The sequence below is a fragment of the Hippocampus comes genome, unplaced genomic scaffold, assembly GCF_001891065.2.
Source record: "Hippocampus comes isolate QL1 unplaced genomic scaffold, H_comes_QL1_v1.1 scaffold474, whole genome shotgun sequence".
Taxonomy (NCBI): Eukaryota; Metazoa; Chordata; class Actinopteri; order Syngnathiformes; family Syngnathidae; genus Hippocampus; species Hippocampus comes.
In genome coordinates this window covers 101,549-118,341 of record NW_017804803.1, presented here as the reverse complement: position 1 = coordinate 118,341, position 16,793 = coordinate 101,549, and the positions used below count along the sequence as shown (strand labels likewise).

Sequence of the window (16,793 nt, the reverse complement as noted above, 5' to 3'; positions counted from 1 at the left end):
GGTGGTCCAGTGGTTAGCGCGTCGACCTCACAGTGCAGAGGTTCAAGTCCAGCTCCGGCCTTCCTATGTAGAGTTTGCATGTTCTCCCCGGGCCTGCGTGGGTTTTCTCCGGGTACACCGGTTTCCTCCCACATTCCAAAAACATGCATGGCAGGCTGATTGAACCCTCTAAATTGTCCCCAGGTGTGAGTGTAGATGGTTCTTCGTCTGTGTGTGCCCTGCGATTGGCTGGCAACCAGTTCAGGGTGTCCCCCGACGGCTGGGATAGGCTACAGCACGCCCGGTGACCCTTGTGAGGATAAAGCGGATCGGAAAATGGATGGATGGATTGATAAAGATGGTGTGAAGACATTTAATAACCACTATAAAATTTTGTTTAAGTTTATTTTTTTTTAAGTTCATTATTTTTCTTGCTTTTATTCAAAAGCCCATGTAGCAGTCGTGTTGCCGCACAGTTTGGCGGTGTTGGAGAGCGGTAGGGAGCGTTTTGCTTTGAGTTGCACTAAAAGAAAAGAAGCAAATGAGGTGGAAAGGAAAATGTGACGATGGAGAGGATAAAGACTCAGCTGGGGTGTTTCAAAGGGCGATCCGTCAAGAGGAGGGCCAGTAGGTTTGAATGAGCGAGCTAAAAATAGTTGAGTGTCTCTGAAGACATCATGGAGAGTGGAGGAATCACCTCTGCAGCCTCCGGCAAAACGACCAACAGAAACAGGAAGCAACTGAGCATATTGATGTGTACTACTCACTGTGGAGTACTTGGCTTACTTGTATGTAAACTGAGCCTTACACGGCATGTGTTTGATGTGCCCGTGCTCCTTAATCAATTCATCGACATGGATACTAAAACCAACCATGACTCTGTGGTATTCTTGATTACATTTGTCCATGCAGTGTACTCAGCATGACATATTCTCGCGACACCAATCACTCATTCGCTTTCTGAACAGTAGCACAGTTTCACTTATTTTTGTCGTAGTAGTGTGAAATAATTCAATTTGGGAGGCAGTTTAAATGCCACTAGAAGTTAATGTTTTTGGTGCTAACCCTAAGCCTAATGTTTATGTTTGCGTCATGCCGTTTCAAATGAGTTAACAAATGTGACATCATGCCGAAAGCATATCGCTAGCTCTGATGTCTGCTGTCCCTGAGCTGTACGATGCAAATGATCAAGCATGCTGTTTTGTTCATTTTCCGAGTCAAGGCATTTTACAGGGATTATATTTTTGATAATCTCAACTCAACTCAACTCACCTGTATTTATAGATCACTTTAAAACAACCACCGCTGTATACAAAGCGCTGTACATGGAACACATATCATATATATACAATAAACAATAAAACAATAAATTAATAACGAAGACAGTAGAAAGCACAAAAACAGTAAAACGAACATCAAGTCTGAGTCATGTTGAGTCAAAAGCCAAAGAAAAGAAATGAGTTTTGAGATGAGTTTTAAAGATGGGCAGCAGGGGGGCTTGCCGAATGTTCAGCAATCATATTATCATAATCATCATTAGCAATTATATTAGTTTATACAATAATGGGGATTTAATTGATTGAGCAAAAACCAAAACCACCACCATAATGAATCTTGTATTTTTTTAAATGAATGAAAACACACAGTTTCAAATGATTCAGCAAATCAGATTAAAACAAATAACAATTGTAAAGAACTACAAAAAAATAAAATCACATGATTAAAAAGTAAATAAATGAATAACTTTTGCAAAGCGTATTTTCCCCCAGTCTCCCACTTATTGTATATTCATAAACACTGGCCTGTAGTTCCTGTCCTGGGTTCCTTTGTTCCTTTTCCATGTTTTGTTCATTTGTGGATAATGACTCCCACAGTGGTGTTTCACACGACAGGTCTATCAGCAGACACTTCCTTTTTATCACCCACAGTGCCACATGCTCCAGAGATGAAAGTCCTCTGGATTTTCCCGGAATTCCGGGTTTTTCAAATTTTTATGAAAATTTCTCCAGAGAATTGAGGAAAATTTGCATAATCCGGATATTAGTTGACAACATTGAACGAAGACGCGTTTGAGTTCGTTGTATTGCTTTCACGTGCGTAGCCATATTGAGGCACAAACACTAGTAACAGTAAAGAGATTTTTGTTTGTTTAATAACGACAGAAGGCATGTTGGCGTTTGACTAATGGTTTAGTAGAACGAATGGCAACTCGCAACAACAGTAGCAAGCGTCATTTTGCCTCTTGGGTTATACCATCTCAACTAGAACGTGGGGGATAGTCCCCAAACAATTTTCGTCTCTTTATAAACACACCCGCTAAACCCCAGTGTAACGAATAAAAGACGCCGTCAACAAGACCGCGAGGGGGCAGCAGGCTATCTACTGCGGAGGCTCGCTTCGCTTGAGTGGAGTCGCCACAACAGTAATACCCTCGCTTCGCATTCTCATGGCCTCGCCATATCTTGGAGATTTCGAAATTTCGGCCCGAATGGAAGCCACAAAGGGTACACGTGCGCACAAAAGGAAGATTAATCATTGAATGTCGAGTATTTGAATAGCGTTTTGTGTAAACTAATTCATGCTTGATCGGCCAAGTGCGTGCGCGCGTGTGTGTGTGTGTGTGTGTGTGTACACACACACACACACACACACACACACACACACACACACACACACACACACATTTATTTATTTATTTATTTTTTTTTTCTGGAATTTTCAGAAAAGTCCATTTTCATCTCTGATGCTCCAACATTGGAGACTAGCCAAAACAACACAAAATAAACAACACACGGGGTGAGGATTTTATTTTATATTTTTACTTGGCCAGACAAAAATGATCAAACGTTAGCTATGAGCCTAAAGCTCGTGAGACAGAAAACTCACAGAAATTAGGCACACCTAGCATGGCTTGCTGCAATTACAGCGTCCGATGACCAGTCAAATCACAGCCTTGGCGATTTGGAAATTGAGTTTTATGTAATAACAGTTATATTGTAAATACTTAATCGTTCAGCCCCATACAGCTACGTTAGGATATGTTTATGCAAATATGTCTTTTTGCGCTACAAATGTATTTTGTTCTTTCTATGTCGCCCCACTTGTGTAAACATGACGATATGATTAATATAACACTTGTGGAAAATGAGTTAACCAGTAAAATCCACACGGTTTGGTCCAACTCACTGGGCAGCCATTTTGCCACTTTCAGGCTGAATTATCCAACAGCGAGTTTTTGGCCCGGCTGATCTTTTAAACACAGCCGATGGTAATGCGTGACACCACCGCTCTGGAGGGAATTCCTTTCGATCCCGCCAGAAACTGAACCACAACAGAACAGAATCATGACATCTATAACATTCAAACATAACAGATTTGAGAAAATGAAGCAGTAGTATGGGTAAAAAATTGGAACTTATGAATAATGCCAGCTGTTTTTCTCACATTTGGAGAGCCGATCCCAACCATTGTTGACCATCCACCACACCGCTTTTGCACACCACCTCGCCACGTAGGATCGCCGTACTGGAGACACACCTATTCACACAATGTGTGGACCAAGATCTGATCAAAGCCATCACGCAGTGATGATAAATCATACTGAAATCATTCCCACAGCCTACTTACCGAGGAGCAGCACAAAGCCCTTTATTGATTTTTTCATTAAAAAAAAAACAAACAAACTTTTTTTGCATCTTAGCACTAAATTATCGGGTTTTTCCAAACGTATTTTGACATTTTACATTAAATGAGAAATTTAAGTCAGCCACTTCTGTGGCTCACCACAGTAAAAGCCACCTTTCACATTTTCTGTACTTCTACACACACACACACACACACACACACACACACACACACACACACAATATTGTTAGGACTGGGGATTGTGCTTGGATTGTTGTATCCTAATGATAATCCATCTTTTGAGAAGAGGCTAGAAACTCATTGCTAACGTCATCATTTTCGCTCTCACCCAATTGATGAACACACATAAATGCACCACTCCATGGTGTATAATACTCATCAGAATGCTTAGACGATTTCATATGTCCAGATACATCCACACAGGATACCCTTCTAAGTTTGTCTACTCCTGGTCCTATCATTCTGACATCCCATGCCGCCAATCAATTGTGGGTCCTATCAGATCACTGATGCCCTTAGGTTATGACATCTTGGGCTCTTCGCGGCTTTAGCAGTACTTCACATCAGAGAATAATAAGACATGGTGTGGATTCCATTCGACTCCGGCCATCTTCTCCATCTGACATGAACTCGGGCACCCCGACTGTGGTCCTTGAGCTCCTCCTTTCCACAAACACTTAATTAATCGGTGAATCAGTGATTTTTTTTACAATACCACGCTAGGCCTCCGAATGAATTCAGGACAATCACTTATTCCTGCTCAGCCCTTTCGTTCATCAATCTGTTGCTTCAAATGAAGACAGTTGGATGTTACAGAGGATATTACAAAACCCTTTCTTGTAGTTTTGTTGAAGCAGCCGATCCATACCATGAGCCCCTAAATCACCACAGTTATGAACTTTCATTTGGAAAAAACAAAACAAAACAAAACAAAACAAAACACTTGCTTAAGCGCATAGCTGATTCAAATGTCTTCTGTTTGCAGTATTTGACACCTTTGGCCACCAGGTCCTCAGAAATTGGTGCTCCGACCTTTTTTTTTCACGCTTTAACCTGATACCTCTTGGCTTAGTCATCAGTCACTTTAATGGGGTTTAATACCACTGCTATGTCAATGACACAGAAACCTACAGGAGGACAGGCACAGACCTTTCTTCATCATAGTCACATCATTGTCATCGTCACTGCCCACTGTGTGTGTGTCCTTTAGAGGAACAGCTCCAAAACTAAAAGAGTTTTACTTGGTGGCCTATAAAATCTTCAACCTCGGCCATAATTAACACTGCTTTCTCTGACCACAACCCTTGAATATCAGTCACCTCAGTGTTATGTACTAATCTTTAGGTCTCACATCAATCATCACTACAACACTGTCTTTCATCATTATCAGAGTTCTTTTTGATTCTCATACTTCCGAACAGAGCTTGTCCACAGCTCTTCCCCCCCAGACTGAATTAATGTAATGTGCTACTCATCAGGATCCCGAGCAAAATCATCCAAAAACTTCATTATTGGAAGAGGCTGCAAGGATCCTGATGAGAGTGCGAATGTAGCACGTCACCCCCCCCCTTCCATTCACAACAGTGAGCATACTGATATTTGTACTTGAATGTTTGGTTTCACAACACATGTGCTTATGTGTTACTGAGAAAGAAGCGATGTAATTCGTCGATTTCCACACACACCCACATACATGCGAATACAGTAATTGAATAGTGGACTTTGAGCAGCTGTCAGGCTCAGCTGGTCTATGGCCTTGGGGACCATCGGTGTCACCACACTTTAAACAACCTCTGAGGTGTGTTCAGAGATGAGGGGGGTTGGTCGTTGAGTGATCTGGAATCTTCATGTTCTGTATGAAACAATCAGTGGCAATAAAACTAGGGGGGGAAAGCGTTCTCAGGGCCATCGGGTCTTCAAAATACAAAAACTCAATTTCAGCAAAATTGTATTATTTCATGGATGCGCTGTTTTTGCATGTATGATTAATGCTTGATTAATGAACCAGAAAATGAGCACTATTTAGTCTATGACAGTCAACCTAAAAAAAAAAAGCATGAGGCCAAACAAAACAGATCGGCATCGGTTCGGTCGGTCGGACAAAGTTTTTTTTTTTTTAATCTTTTTTTTTCCCATCAAAAATTTAAACAAAATAACCATAAAACATAAAACAAGAAGACATTGAACCCGCCACTCCGCGGCCGGCGCCGCTGCCGCCAATTTAGTTTTCTCCCCGCTCCGGACTCGAGGGCCGGGGCGCGCCGCTGCCTCAGCCTTCCTCCTCCGCCCTCGGTTTTTACTCGGCCCGTAGTGTTCATCAAATAGTTCGCTTTATTTTTTCGATACATCAATGGATGATATTTTCTTAACATTACGGTGCGAGCATGCGACTGTAACACAGAAAACGCAGTTAAAACCTGTCGTCGGAGATCGCGGCCACCGCCATGATTCAATGTTGTTGACAGACGACAGGGCAAACGATGCACGCGCTCAACGTGAATATCGCGAGAGTTTGCACCGATGTAAACCCTCTACAAAGTTTTTTTTCGACGTGGAAATTCTCGGTCGGTCGGGTTACCGGAAACACACTACTTTTTTTTCTCCGCCGTACCATATTGATCAATGCCTCTTCCACTGCATTCTTATCCACTGCTGTTTCACAGAAACAGAGTAGGCCTATTAATGATAGATACCATTCATTTCATCTGTCACATTTGAAATATACATGGTAGGCTATGCTGTTTTTTCATTGCATGTTAAAATGGCTTAACTGGGCGTGGTTCTATTTGAGTTGTCTCCTTATTTTCATGCAGGGCCCTGGTTGTACTTTATTTAGCCATTTTACAATGTACTCACGCGACTGGTACCTGCTAGGGGTGTGGCTTTAGCGTCCTCTTACGCGCCTACCCTTCACTCATTGGTGACTGGTACCTGCTAGGGGCGTGCCTTTAGCGTCCTCTTACACGCCCACCCTTCACTCATTGGCCGACTTCCGCATGCCTGTCGTCACTCACGTCCACCTTTTCTCTATATAAACAGCGTGTCGGCCACAGGCGCTCTCGGTCAGGTTTTGGAACTCGGCGCATACATAACACGCACCGCATTACAAGGCGTCCTGTCCATTTTGGAGAAAATTTAAGACTTTTAATGGCGCCTTATAGTCGTGAAAATACGGTACTTTTTTTCTACGCCTGATCAGAATGACATTTAAAACCCACTTGCTTTTATTGTTTTTAAACAGTTTGAAATGGCTCTTTTCAACTACATTTACAGTACACATGCACACAGGTAGCAATGAAAACAAGTGACGCGTACATTCCATTGTGTTTCATATCGCAATTGCATAAGCTTCCGTCTCAAGCCGAAAGTAGAGCTTTTTTTCCCGCCGCAATATTCCGCAGTGTTCTACAACCTGTATTCTCTTTGTATGAGAGTCTTTGCCGTATTAGCAGAACTTAACAGGCACGCCTTTGCGAGGAAATCATCAGCACATGATTAAGGGCCGTGGTCTGACAGGCAAGTCAGGTCAGGTCAGAATCATGATCAAAATTAATTTGCACAGGAAATGTAAAGTTATCCCCACGTGATAGACGCACAGAAAGGCGTGAGAAGCAGAACTGAGGAGCGAATAGTAATCTCTGGAGAAGGTGAGGATAGAGGCTAATTATAAAGCTCTGGCTTGAGGCACCACCGACAGGGCTGAATATTTTACTGGATTTGCATGTGAACTCTGGTCATGGATGTGTAATAGGTTCAAATGCATGTTATACTTTTCTTATCTCTAAGTGTTCGGAAATAAACATTTGTTTCTTTGATCTGGTTTGATCTTGGACTTTTTATCATCTGCTTTTCAGAATAAATGTAATTGAAATGTACCTGACTGAAATTGCAAGAGGCCCTGCCACAAAAAAAACCTGCAGGATACAACTACTTTTGAATTATTCAGCAGATAAATGCGTATTAGTGTACAATATTAAAATATAAAACATCCAGCTGTGTTGTAAGCTAATATACGACTGCTCAGGGTGGAATGAATAATATCAATTGAAAAGCACTCATCACTTTAGTATTATTGAACTCATTAAGGTTTATTAAGGTTTGTTGAGTTTAGGTTTCATCTGCATTTCCTGTGTCAGACTTTCTCAGAGTGGAAGATGAAGATTCTTGTTCCAGGTATAAGACAATGTTAATTGCCAAATCCCAACTTTTGGAAGATGCCATCTAACCAATGACCGATTTAAGTAGAAAAAAATAAACTATTTAATTGGCAACATAGTCAAATTTGGCTGGGTCCTGCTGTTGTTGTTGCTCATAATAATTTGACCCAGCAATCTCAGTGTGCACAACAGAGGTATCCATTTGAAGCTCTTGTGACATCAATTTGAAAAAAATGCTGCCACTGTAAAATACTAAGGGCTGAATTCACTAAAACGATGGTATGGCTTTTGCTTGGTGTGAACCGGTAAAAATGGAGCAAACACATTGTGATTTGGTACAGGCACCCAATGACTTGGAGTTCTTTGCACATTTTTAAGCAGGGAAGCCCCGACTTCCCTCTCCCTAGCCACTTTATCCAGCTTCTCATGGGAGATCCCAAGTCGTTACCAGCCGAGAGACATACACTCTCCAGTGTATACTGGGTTGTCCTCAGGGCATGCCTGCAACACCTCATCAGGGTAGCGTTCATGTTGCATCCTAAAAAGATGACCGAGCCACCTCATCTGGCTGCTCTCAATGCAGAGGAGCAGCGGCTCGACTTGGGGCAGGATCTCAACCCCGACCTGGAGAGGGCACTCTAGCATTTTTCGACTGAGGACCAGAGTCTAAGATTGGAAGGTGCTGATTTTCTTCCCAACCACTTCATAACCCTTACCGACCCCCATGAATCCTGCTGACTTGCAGTGGTCGCTCTCCCTTCAGTTAACATTGGCCCCCGCCAAGTGGTGCTGTCTGCAGGGGAGTTTCTTGTCCCACATATGCTTGTGGTTCAACTGAACTGGGAAAGGAAAAGTGTGAAGTGATTCCATTCCATACATGAACACAAAAGATTTGTTCATTTGCAAATCACACAACTCCACTTGTGCCCCGTCTACTGTTCCGCTCCCCAAAAAATAAAATGCAAAATGCTTGACACACAAAATCACCATCTGGTGTATTTAAAAAATATTTTCACAGGGCATGCTTGTATTAATTATCTCGTTGATGGCGAAAGGGTAGCAGGCTCTATAGAAAGTGAGGAGGGGTGGATTTATTTTCTCTCTATTCATATTTTCTGGTGAAAGAAAAAGGGAAGTTGAATTTTGGAGGGCCAAATAACCTTGGCGCAGATTTAATCATATTTATTGGTGTTTGTTTCTCTGAGCCTACATTTGTTGGAAGTATATTGAATGGGGTCAAATTAATTCAAGTTGTCTTTCAAAAATAAACTTGCTTTAACAATTTGGCCTGTTCCCCTCTGCTGTGTTATTTTGATATTGTCTAGTTTATTTAAACATTAATGATAGAGCTTAGCCCATGAACACCAAGCTCGTGTGATCTGAAATGAAAGCCTTAAATGTGACCAACATTCAAAGTTTAGAAAGGAAGGACAGAGTGGATACTTGATGATGAACTCATCAGTCAACTCTTTACGCTTCTCATGTATTATCTTTCACAAATCTGTTTTTGTCTGTTCCAGTTTAAGTGATACTGGATCAGTTAATCTACCTAAGGGGGCTAAAATGTTTTTAGTTTATTTTATTCACCTCTTCTGATAAAGTTCTTTTGATTCCTGTTTGCCAATATTGTTGAAAAGATGATGTATACAATCAACAGAAAATGACAACAGATTGTGCCGATTCTGGAGACATTTCTCATTACAATAAGGTTGAATGGTTGGAACATATCTGTGCCTTTTTTGTGGTCAATAATTGCTTCTGGTCGCATGACACTACCGACAGCTGTAAACAAATTGATTTGACCCACCTGAAGCGCAATGATGCAAATGCGTAAGTGCATGTGCTTGCAAGTTTCACATTTCCAGCAAGTTGAGTCTCTGAAAAACCTGACCAACCAGCCATCCTTGCTGTCATCTGTCTACTGTCCTAACTAAGCCTTGATACATCAACAGACACTGTCTTCAAAGACAACCTCAAGAGTCCAGTTGCAATCCATTCAATGCACTGGCTGTCATACACGGAGAAGTAGAGTAGCATCTGGCTTCATCGTAAATTCAACATTGTTGATGATGGCCTTTTTGGACTCCTTTCTTCCTTTTGAATATTTTGTTCTCCTTTTCCTCAATAAAAGGTTTATTTTCTGTTGTAGATACTGGCACTGCGATTTTAAACACAGTTTTCAAACCGGACAGCTGAACCTAAATATGAGATTTGTTCATCCAGATTTCCATCCATTATCCGAGCCGCTTATTCTCATGAAGGCCGCAGGCGTGCTGGAGCCTATCGCAGCTGTCCTCGGGCAGTTGGCGGTGTAGATGTTTTTGTTCTGGGTCTAAATTTGATGTCATGCTTTTGTTGCAGGACTGGTCAAGCTGGGCGTCCATTGTGTCACATGCCAGAAGGTTGCTATAAAGATTGTCAACAGAGAAAAACTCAGCGAGTCTGTTCTTATGAAGGTAAGACATTTCTATCCAGTGAGTTGAGAGTTGGAGTCACTGCTTTTACTGCAGAAGTGAAGAGTTCAGTCGGTTCTCACTGTAAAAGACATACACTATCACTGAAATTTGATACATTGTTAATGGAAATAAAATGATAGAATTATGAATTTGTTTGAGCCACTGCACTTTATCAAGACCGAGACTGCATCTGCAATGGTGTACATTTTGCAGGTCAAGCATGTCAAGTAATTGCACTGCCTAAAGCTAGATGAGTATGATTATCAATTATTTTAGGCTGGATTAATGCAAAAATAAAAAGTTTCCCTCAACTGGGACCTATCCCAGCTGTCTTCGGGCAGTAGGCGGGGTACAACCTGAACTGGTTGCCAGCCAATTGCAGGGCACACATAGACAAACAACCATTCACGCTCACAATCACACCTTGGGACAATTTAGAGCGTACAATTAATTTACCATGCATTTTTATGGAATGTAGGAGCACATCTGCAACCCTCATGAGGATAAGCAGTTTGGATTATGGATGTATATATTTTTTGAACAATTATGATTATAGAAGAATGATTGTGTAATTTAACAGTATGCAGAATTTTTTTCGGAAAATGGATGGATATACATATATCTCTCAAGATCAGCATTATTTTGAATATTCACTCAGTAGCTTATGATCGTCAAATGAACCCAATCAGATTTCTTTTCTGTGTAATAAAATAAACACCCATCCATTTTCCGAACCGCTTTATCCTCACAAGGGTCTCGGGGGGGTGCTGGAGCCTATCCCAGCCGTCTACAACCATCCGCGCTCACACTCACACCTCGGGACAATTTTGAGTGTTCAATCAGCCTGCCATTCATGTTTTTGAAATGTGGGAGGAAACTGGAGTACCGGGAGAAAACCCACGCAAGCACGGGGAGAACATGCAAACTCTACACAGGAAGGCCGGAGCTGGAATTGAACCCAGTACCTCTGCACTGTGAGGTCGACACGCTCAACACTGGACCACCAGGCCGCCCATAATTAAACATTAAAAAATAATAATAATTCAGAACCAAACCAGCTGATCCTGATCCTTGACCAGAAGCACCAGATAGCTACCGTACATTGCAAAGAACCTGCTGGTTTCACCACACCGTGCAATTTTTGTGCCATCTTTTGTTGCGGGTAATAAAGGTAAACGCAGAAGTAGATCCAAAAGCGAATGGCAAGAAGTAGTGATGGCTCCAGCGACACTGATGCGTCGGGCTCCCAGAGCAATCCAGGTGTCGGTGCGTGTGCTGCTTCATGAGATCACGTGATCAACACGTGAACTGGGTCGGCGTTGACACAGTCCAGGCTGTGTGACACAGTCCAGGCGGCATCGACTCAGTCCAGGGGGCGTTGACGCAGCGAAACCCACCACACAGTGTTTATAAGGAAGTGAGTCTGGCGACACGATGCCGCCTGCCGAAACAAGCCAGATCTCACCCTCGCTCGAATAAAAATATATATTTGGGCAAAAAAAGAAAATACACAGATTATCAGAAAAATGTGTCCGTCTGACTTCGAGCGTCGTGTCGGCTAGGCTAGCTTAGCTGTTGTCGTAGTTCAAAGCTTCTTTAATATGTGGCGTGGGTGCCGTCGGTGCCATGAGTACGTGTGACATGTCTTATTCCATTGTGTGTGTGTTCTCCACAGCAGGGGAAATAGCATGCAAGAAACACAACAGACTGAAATTTAAAACACTGGAGCATCTTATTTTTCTAAATAAAAATTTGTGAAGACAAAGCCCACAAGCATCCTCATTCACATGATTTTCACATTATTGACACACATTGAATGATACAATATGAATGCATGGATGTGAATGATATTGTATACACTTCATCATCAAATCAGTCAGTTCAGTCTGTCAAGTGGGTTGGCTGCAGGGAGTTTTAAGGTCCAGTAGGTGGCAGTGGTCAGCGACACAGTATCAGCACAGCATCAACACAGTGTGTCAGTGTGTCGACACGCCTCATGAGGCCTCATGGACCCATCACGAGCAAGAAGTATAAGTGTAGGGTCGAGTGGTCCGTGAGGGAAAACGCGGAGCCAGGCTGGGCAGGGAGGCACTGGAAAAAGACAATCAAAATCAAATGGTTTTGCACCAAAATCCAAAATGCCCTCGTCATGGCCAAGATACCACTCATAATGTGTGAATAATCTGGCACCCACTTGCAGATCAGCAGAGGTCTTGTACACAGGAGGTGATTGCTGATCAGCTGCAGATGTGGCAACACCCACTGGTCCAGCCTGCTAATTAAAGGAAAGAAACAACCAGGAGGTCCCCGGAAGTGGACTCGCCAAAATAAATGAGCAAGTGATAATAAATACACAGAAGGAAGAGGGTCGGTGACAACACATCCTTCTTATTATCATCTCTCTCATCTTGTAAACATTGGGCACTAAATTGTCTCTACACAAGCTCGCTAGATGTTCTCCAGATGCAAGAGTCCTTTCTGTCATCCTTTTTGTACATTCATGTTATTTTCATGAATGAGTTCCATTTGTCAGGTATGTGAGTACACTGCCCAATGTTGCATGATTGATTTGTTGAGTTTCAACTGATGGTGGTCTCTCTCTAATTCATCGACAGGAGGTTGTGTTGTGTCTCTGCAATCTAATGATAGAAAAAAAATGAGCTAAAATCAAATTTAAGAATTTTGGTAAACAATTTATCGTGGTTTTGGTTGGTGGGTTGTTTGCAATGTAGTGATGATTGAGTCATCTCTGAACTGCTGAGTCAAAGAAAACTGAGGGGTCTTGTGATCTGGGCAACTTATTGGGCCCTATTTTCTTGCCCGCCACAAGTCGAGTGTTCAGTGCAATCTATCTCTGTGCATGGGTGGAGTTTACCTTTTTTTGGTGTTTTTGTGGGTGGGTGCAGTTAAAAATGGACGTCAGCACCATTGTGGGACTGAATACAGCTGACTTGTTTCCAGGCCAATTCAAGCGGCTCCCCTCATTTCCTTTAAGTACAGCACAGGAGAGGCGCGTGGTCTCCATGGCCGAAGCATAATGGACATGCCCGAGTCCGTGCAGGAGATCGGCAGGGGCAAAATACATTTATAAAGAAATGCAAGGAGCTCTACACTTGTGGAAGTTGGCCGCTGCTCAGTGGACACTTGGAGACTCAGTGGACACTTGGAGACCGCCCTCAACAATCGTGCGTCTGTCTGTGCATGACAGCATCAACCAATACCCCCTCCCCTTCAACACAAACAACCACACCAGTTGTGGCGCAGTACGGGGTGGCCTTTAAAAATATATTCAAGATATAGAATAGCAGTAAAATTCTTATTCTTATTATGATTATGATTTTGATGATTATTCAGTGTTCGTTCAATGAATTAATTTCTACAGTGTAATGATTCAGAAGGTTTCATGCACTGATGTCATATTTCTGAATGAATTATGATGACATCCACCACATATATGAGCAGAGGGCAGATTCTTTCTGTCTGCGCCTGGGTGAAATCCAACAAAATCTCATTACACCACTTGCGCCACAACTTAGACCTGGGTCCACCTGGTCTAAAGTCTAGTCCACTCTCTGTCACCAGATTGTCAGGTGTGCCGAGCGTGTGTATTTTAAAAAAAAAAAAATAAACACCCTCGATCTGCCAGAACGCACACAAAGTCGTAGCGCGGTCTGCCAAATTCCCAAATACTTATTTTTAGACCAGCAGGACCATAACGTGCGAAAATAGGGCCCACTCTGTTGTGTTGCTCGACAAAATATGTTGGAAATCTTTTGGGCAGGATATAACTACCATATTTTCCGTACAATAAGGCGCACCTAAAAGCATTCAATTTTTTGAAAAAAACGGCAGTGAGCCTTATAATCCGATGCACCTTAAATATGGTGTTACAGTCTCTTTATATTCCCCATTGAATTCTTTCCCTGTTAGTATTCTGATACCATCTTGTGGTAATTATTAGCAGGACCCAATTGTAACCTTAAAGGATTCTGCCCGACACACACTCCAACGGACAACTCCGTTCTGAGCTCTGCGCAGCCATTATGAAACGAAGATAATACCAAAAGCATAGTTAAATACCAACTAAACGATACTCAGACTGACAGAAACACATCCCGCCAGCCTCGTGTGTTTATTCGCGGGGCTAAATAAAAGCAGGGTTGGTTCCATTGACTATATATGGAAATGCTTTGCGCTTCCTATATAGCACGTGGCGGTATGCACTTTAGAGCCGCAATCTGCTAATGAAGAAGAAGAAAGAAGTGGAAGATGTCGAAAGTATTTTTTGACAGGTGTGGGAATGCAAGCAACTTAGACTGGATTGTACCTTGGGTCACAATGCGGAGCATTATTCTGGTTAAGCCATTTTAAACTTTAAAGTATAACTTTTTGGCATTTTAGGAGTTAAAATGGTGGCAAGCAGCCACCAGCATGTTCCCGCTGTACTTGACAGTTCAATAGACTGACAAATAAGTATATGTGAAATGTCGGCACGGTGGTTGACTGATTGTCACTGCGTAGGATTTTCTCCGCTTCCATCCCACATTCCAAAAATATTGGGGGGGAGTAACAGACTGACGATAGACGGACTAGCGGACCGGTAAAATTTATTGAAGTAATAGGTGATGGAAGTACTGTTAAAATAACGTGATGGACTGATCGACTGGCGATTACTGTTTGGTCGGCTTGAAAAAAATGACAGCCTGACGATGATGGACGGTTGCTCAGGCTGCTGACAGATGACTTATAACAAACTGGCAACATTTTGTCAATTGCCTACCTCTGATAACAAAATTGCTAATTTGGAAATACTCTTTCTCGCTCCACTTAAAGGGGCCACATTCACACAGACACAGACTGCACATCACGCACATTATGATGTCATAGTAATGATCATAACAATTAAAAATAGTAAAACCATTTCAAATTTCATCCACGTTTATCATAAACCATATGCTGTTTTATCCCGACTTACTCCTCTAACTGTTGTTGACGGTGCTTGGGTTGGTGGAGCAGAAAATACTCTTTTCAGTTCATCACCCCAATGATTCACTGCTGACCTGACCTTAATCTAGTTGGTCACCACATCAGTCAGCCATCCTTGGGTACAGTTCTTAGGGAGCTTTCACCCTTTTTGATGCAGCCATTGAGGAGATTTTGACGTTATCTCTTTCCCAACTATAGATGTCAGGAAGAGAAAGAGGATGAAATGAACTTACCACCATTTAAATTTTGTCAAACTTATGTGTTTGAAATACATTACTGATACATTGTAATTTGGGCTGTTGCTCAGAATGAAGTATCAAAAGGCTTAGACACAGGGTGCCATGTGATTAATAAGTTATTAAAACATATTTCTTTATATAGTCAAAGATATTTATCTATTTAAAGATATAATACCTACTTTTAATTGTTTTGTATTCACCGATAGACCTTTACAGGATGTGTTAGTAGATCAGTCTTTGCTATTGGGTGGAAACCTTGCATGTCTATTTTTAACTAAAACTAAACTAAAACGTTTTTGAATATTTGTTGACTGAAACTAGACGAAAACGTTTTTGAGTTTTCATCAACTAAAACCAGACTAAAACTGTCACAAATAGGAATCACTAAAATGTGACTAAAACTAATAAGCATTTTTGCCCAAAAGACTGAGACTAAGACTGAATCTAAAATGGCTGCCAAAAACAACACTGCATATCGTTGAGATGCGAAAAGTTGAGAAGTCTCAACAACCACGATATCCCTCTGTAGGTCTTAAACTTCCCTCAGAGATGGCCAAGGCAGGCACACCTTAAACAGCGGCACAATGGCCATTCAACTGATGCATTGTGACAAAAACTCATTAATTCTTTTCAATTCTATTTCATGTCATTCGTGTCTTTGCAACCTACAATATTCAGGGTTCGTACGGGTCCATAAAGTTCATAAAAATCAATAAAAAAAGAAGTTGTAAAATTATGTTCTTAATTGTCCATAATTTTCAGGGAAATCTTCTAAAATCCATAAAAATCCATAAAAATTAACCTGTGGTGTTCATTTCATTTGTGTATGTCATTTTCCCCACCCTTCCAATTCATAGTTTTGTCGGAACATGCAGGACCTGGTACCCGCTCTGCTTTTTCGCCGTCTCCGATTAGATTAGTTCCGACGATGATCACGTGATCACTTCGGGTCATTCCGGGAAACAACAATAGACTGACGACATCCTAGGGCAGTGAATGGATGGTTTGGTTGCCGGCTCGGCAAACAATTACCGTATTTTCTGGAAAAATCTATTCATCGAATTTATTTATCTCAATAAGTGACAGACAAATATGTAGCGACGCCAGTCGAGCGAAGCGCGCCTCAGCAGTCGATAGTTCGCTGCTCTCTGCTGTGTGTGCGTCAGCTAAGCAAGGCTGTTGTTTCGGCTAGGCTATCTTTTTGTTGTCGTAGATCAAAGCGTATTTGATTTGTGACGTCGGTTGCTTGGTTGAAACCAAAAGGCGTGCGCGTGCGTATATGTTGGCGCGGACGCACACACAGCAGAGAGCAGCAGACTTTCGACTGCTGC

The 16,793-nt window shown here is 41.9% G+C and overlaps 1 protein-coding gene and 1 long non-coding RNA gene across 10 annotated transcripts in view; one reads left to right on the top strand and one right to left on the bottom strand.

Annotated features, from left to right (window-relative positions):
• LOC109531237 (serine/threonine-protein kinase BRSK2-like) overlaps positions 1–16,793 on the top strand; it is a 106,392-nt gene that overhangs the window by 47,239 nt on the left and 42,360 nt on the right. For all 9 annotated transcript variants that reach the window (XM_019895545.1, XM_019895463.1, XM_019895624.1 and 6 more), the window contains exon 2: positions 10,143–10,237. In XM_019895545.1, the coding sequence (XP_019751104.1) occupies positions 10,143–10,237 (95 nt within the window). The remainder of the gene's footprint in view (positions 1–10,142; positions 10,238–16,793) is intronic.
• Positions 1,033–16,241, bottom strand: LOC109531712 (uncharacterized). The gene is made up of 3 exons (XR_002171236.1): positions 16,128–16,241; positions 15,347–15,350; positions 1,033–1,045 (listed from the first exon to the last, which is right to left on the bottom strand). It is a non-coding gene; the product is annotated as an uncharacterized LOC109531712 (long non-coding RNA).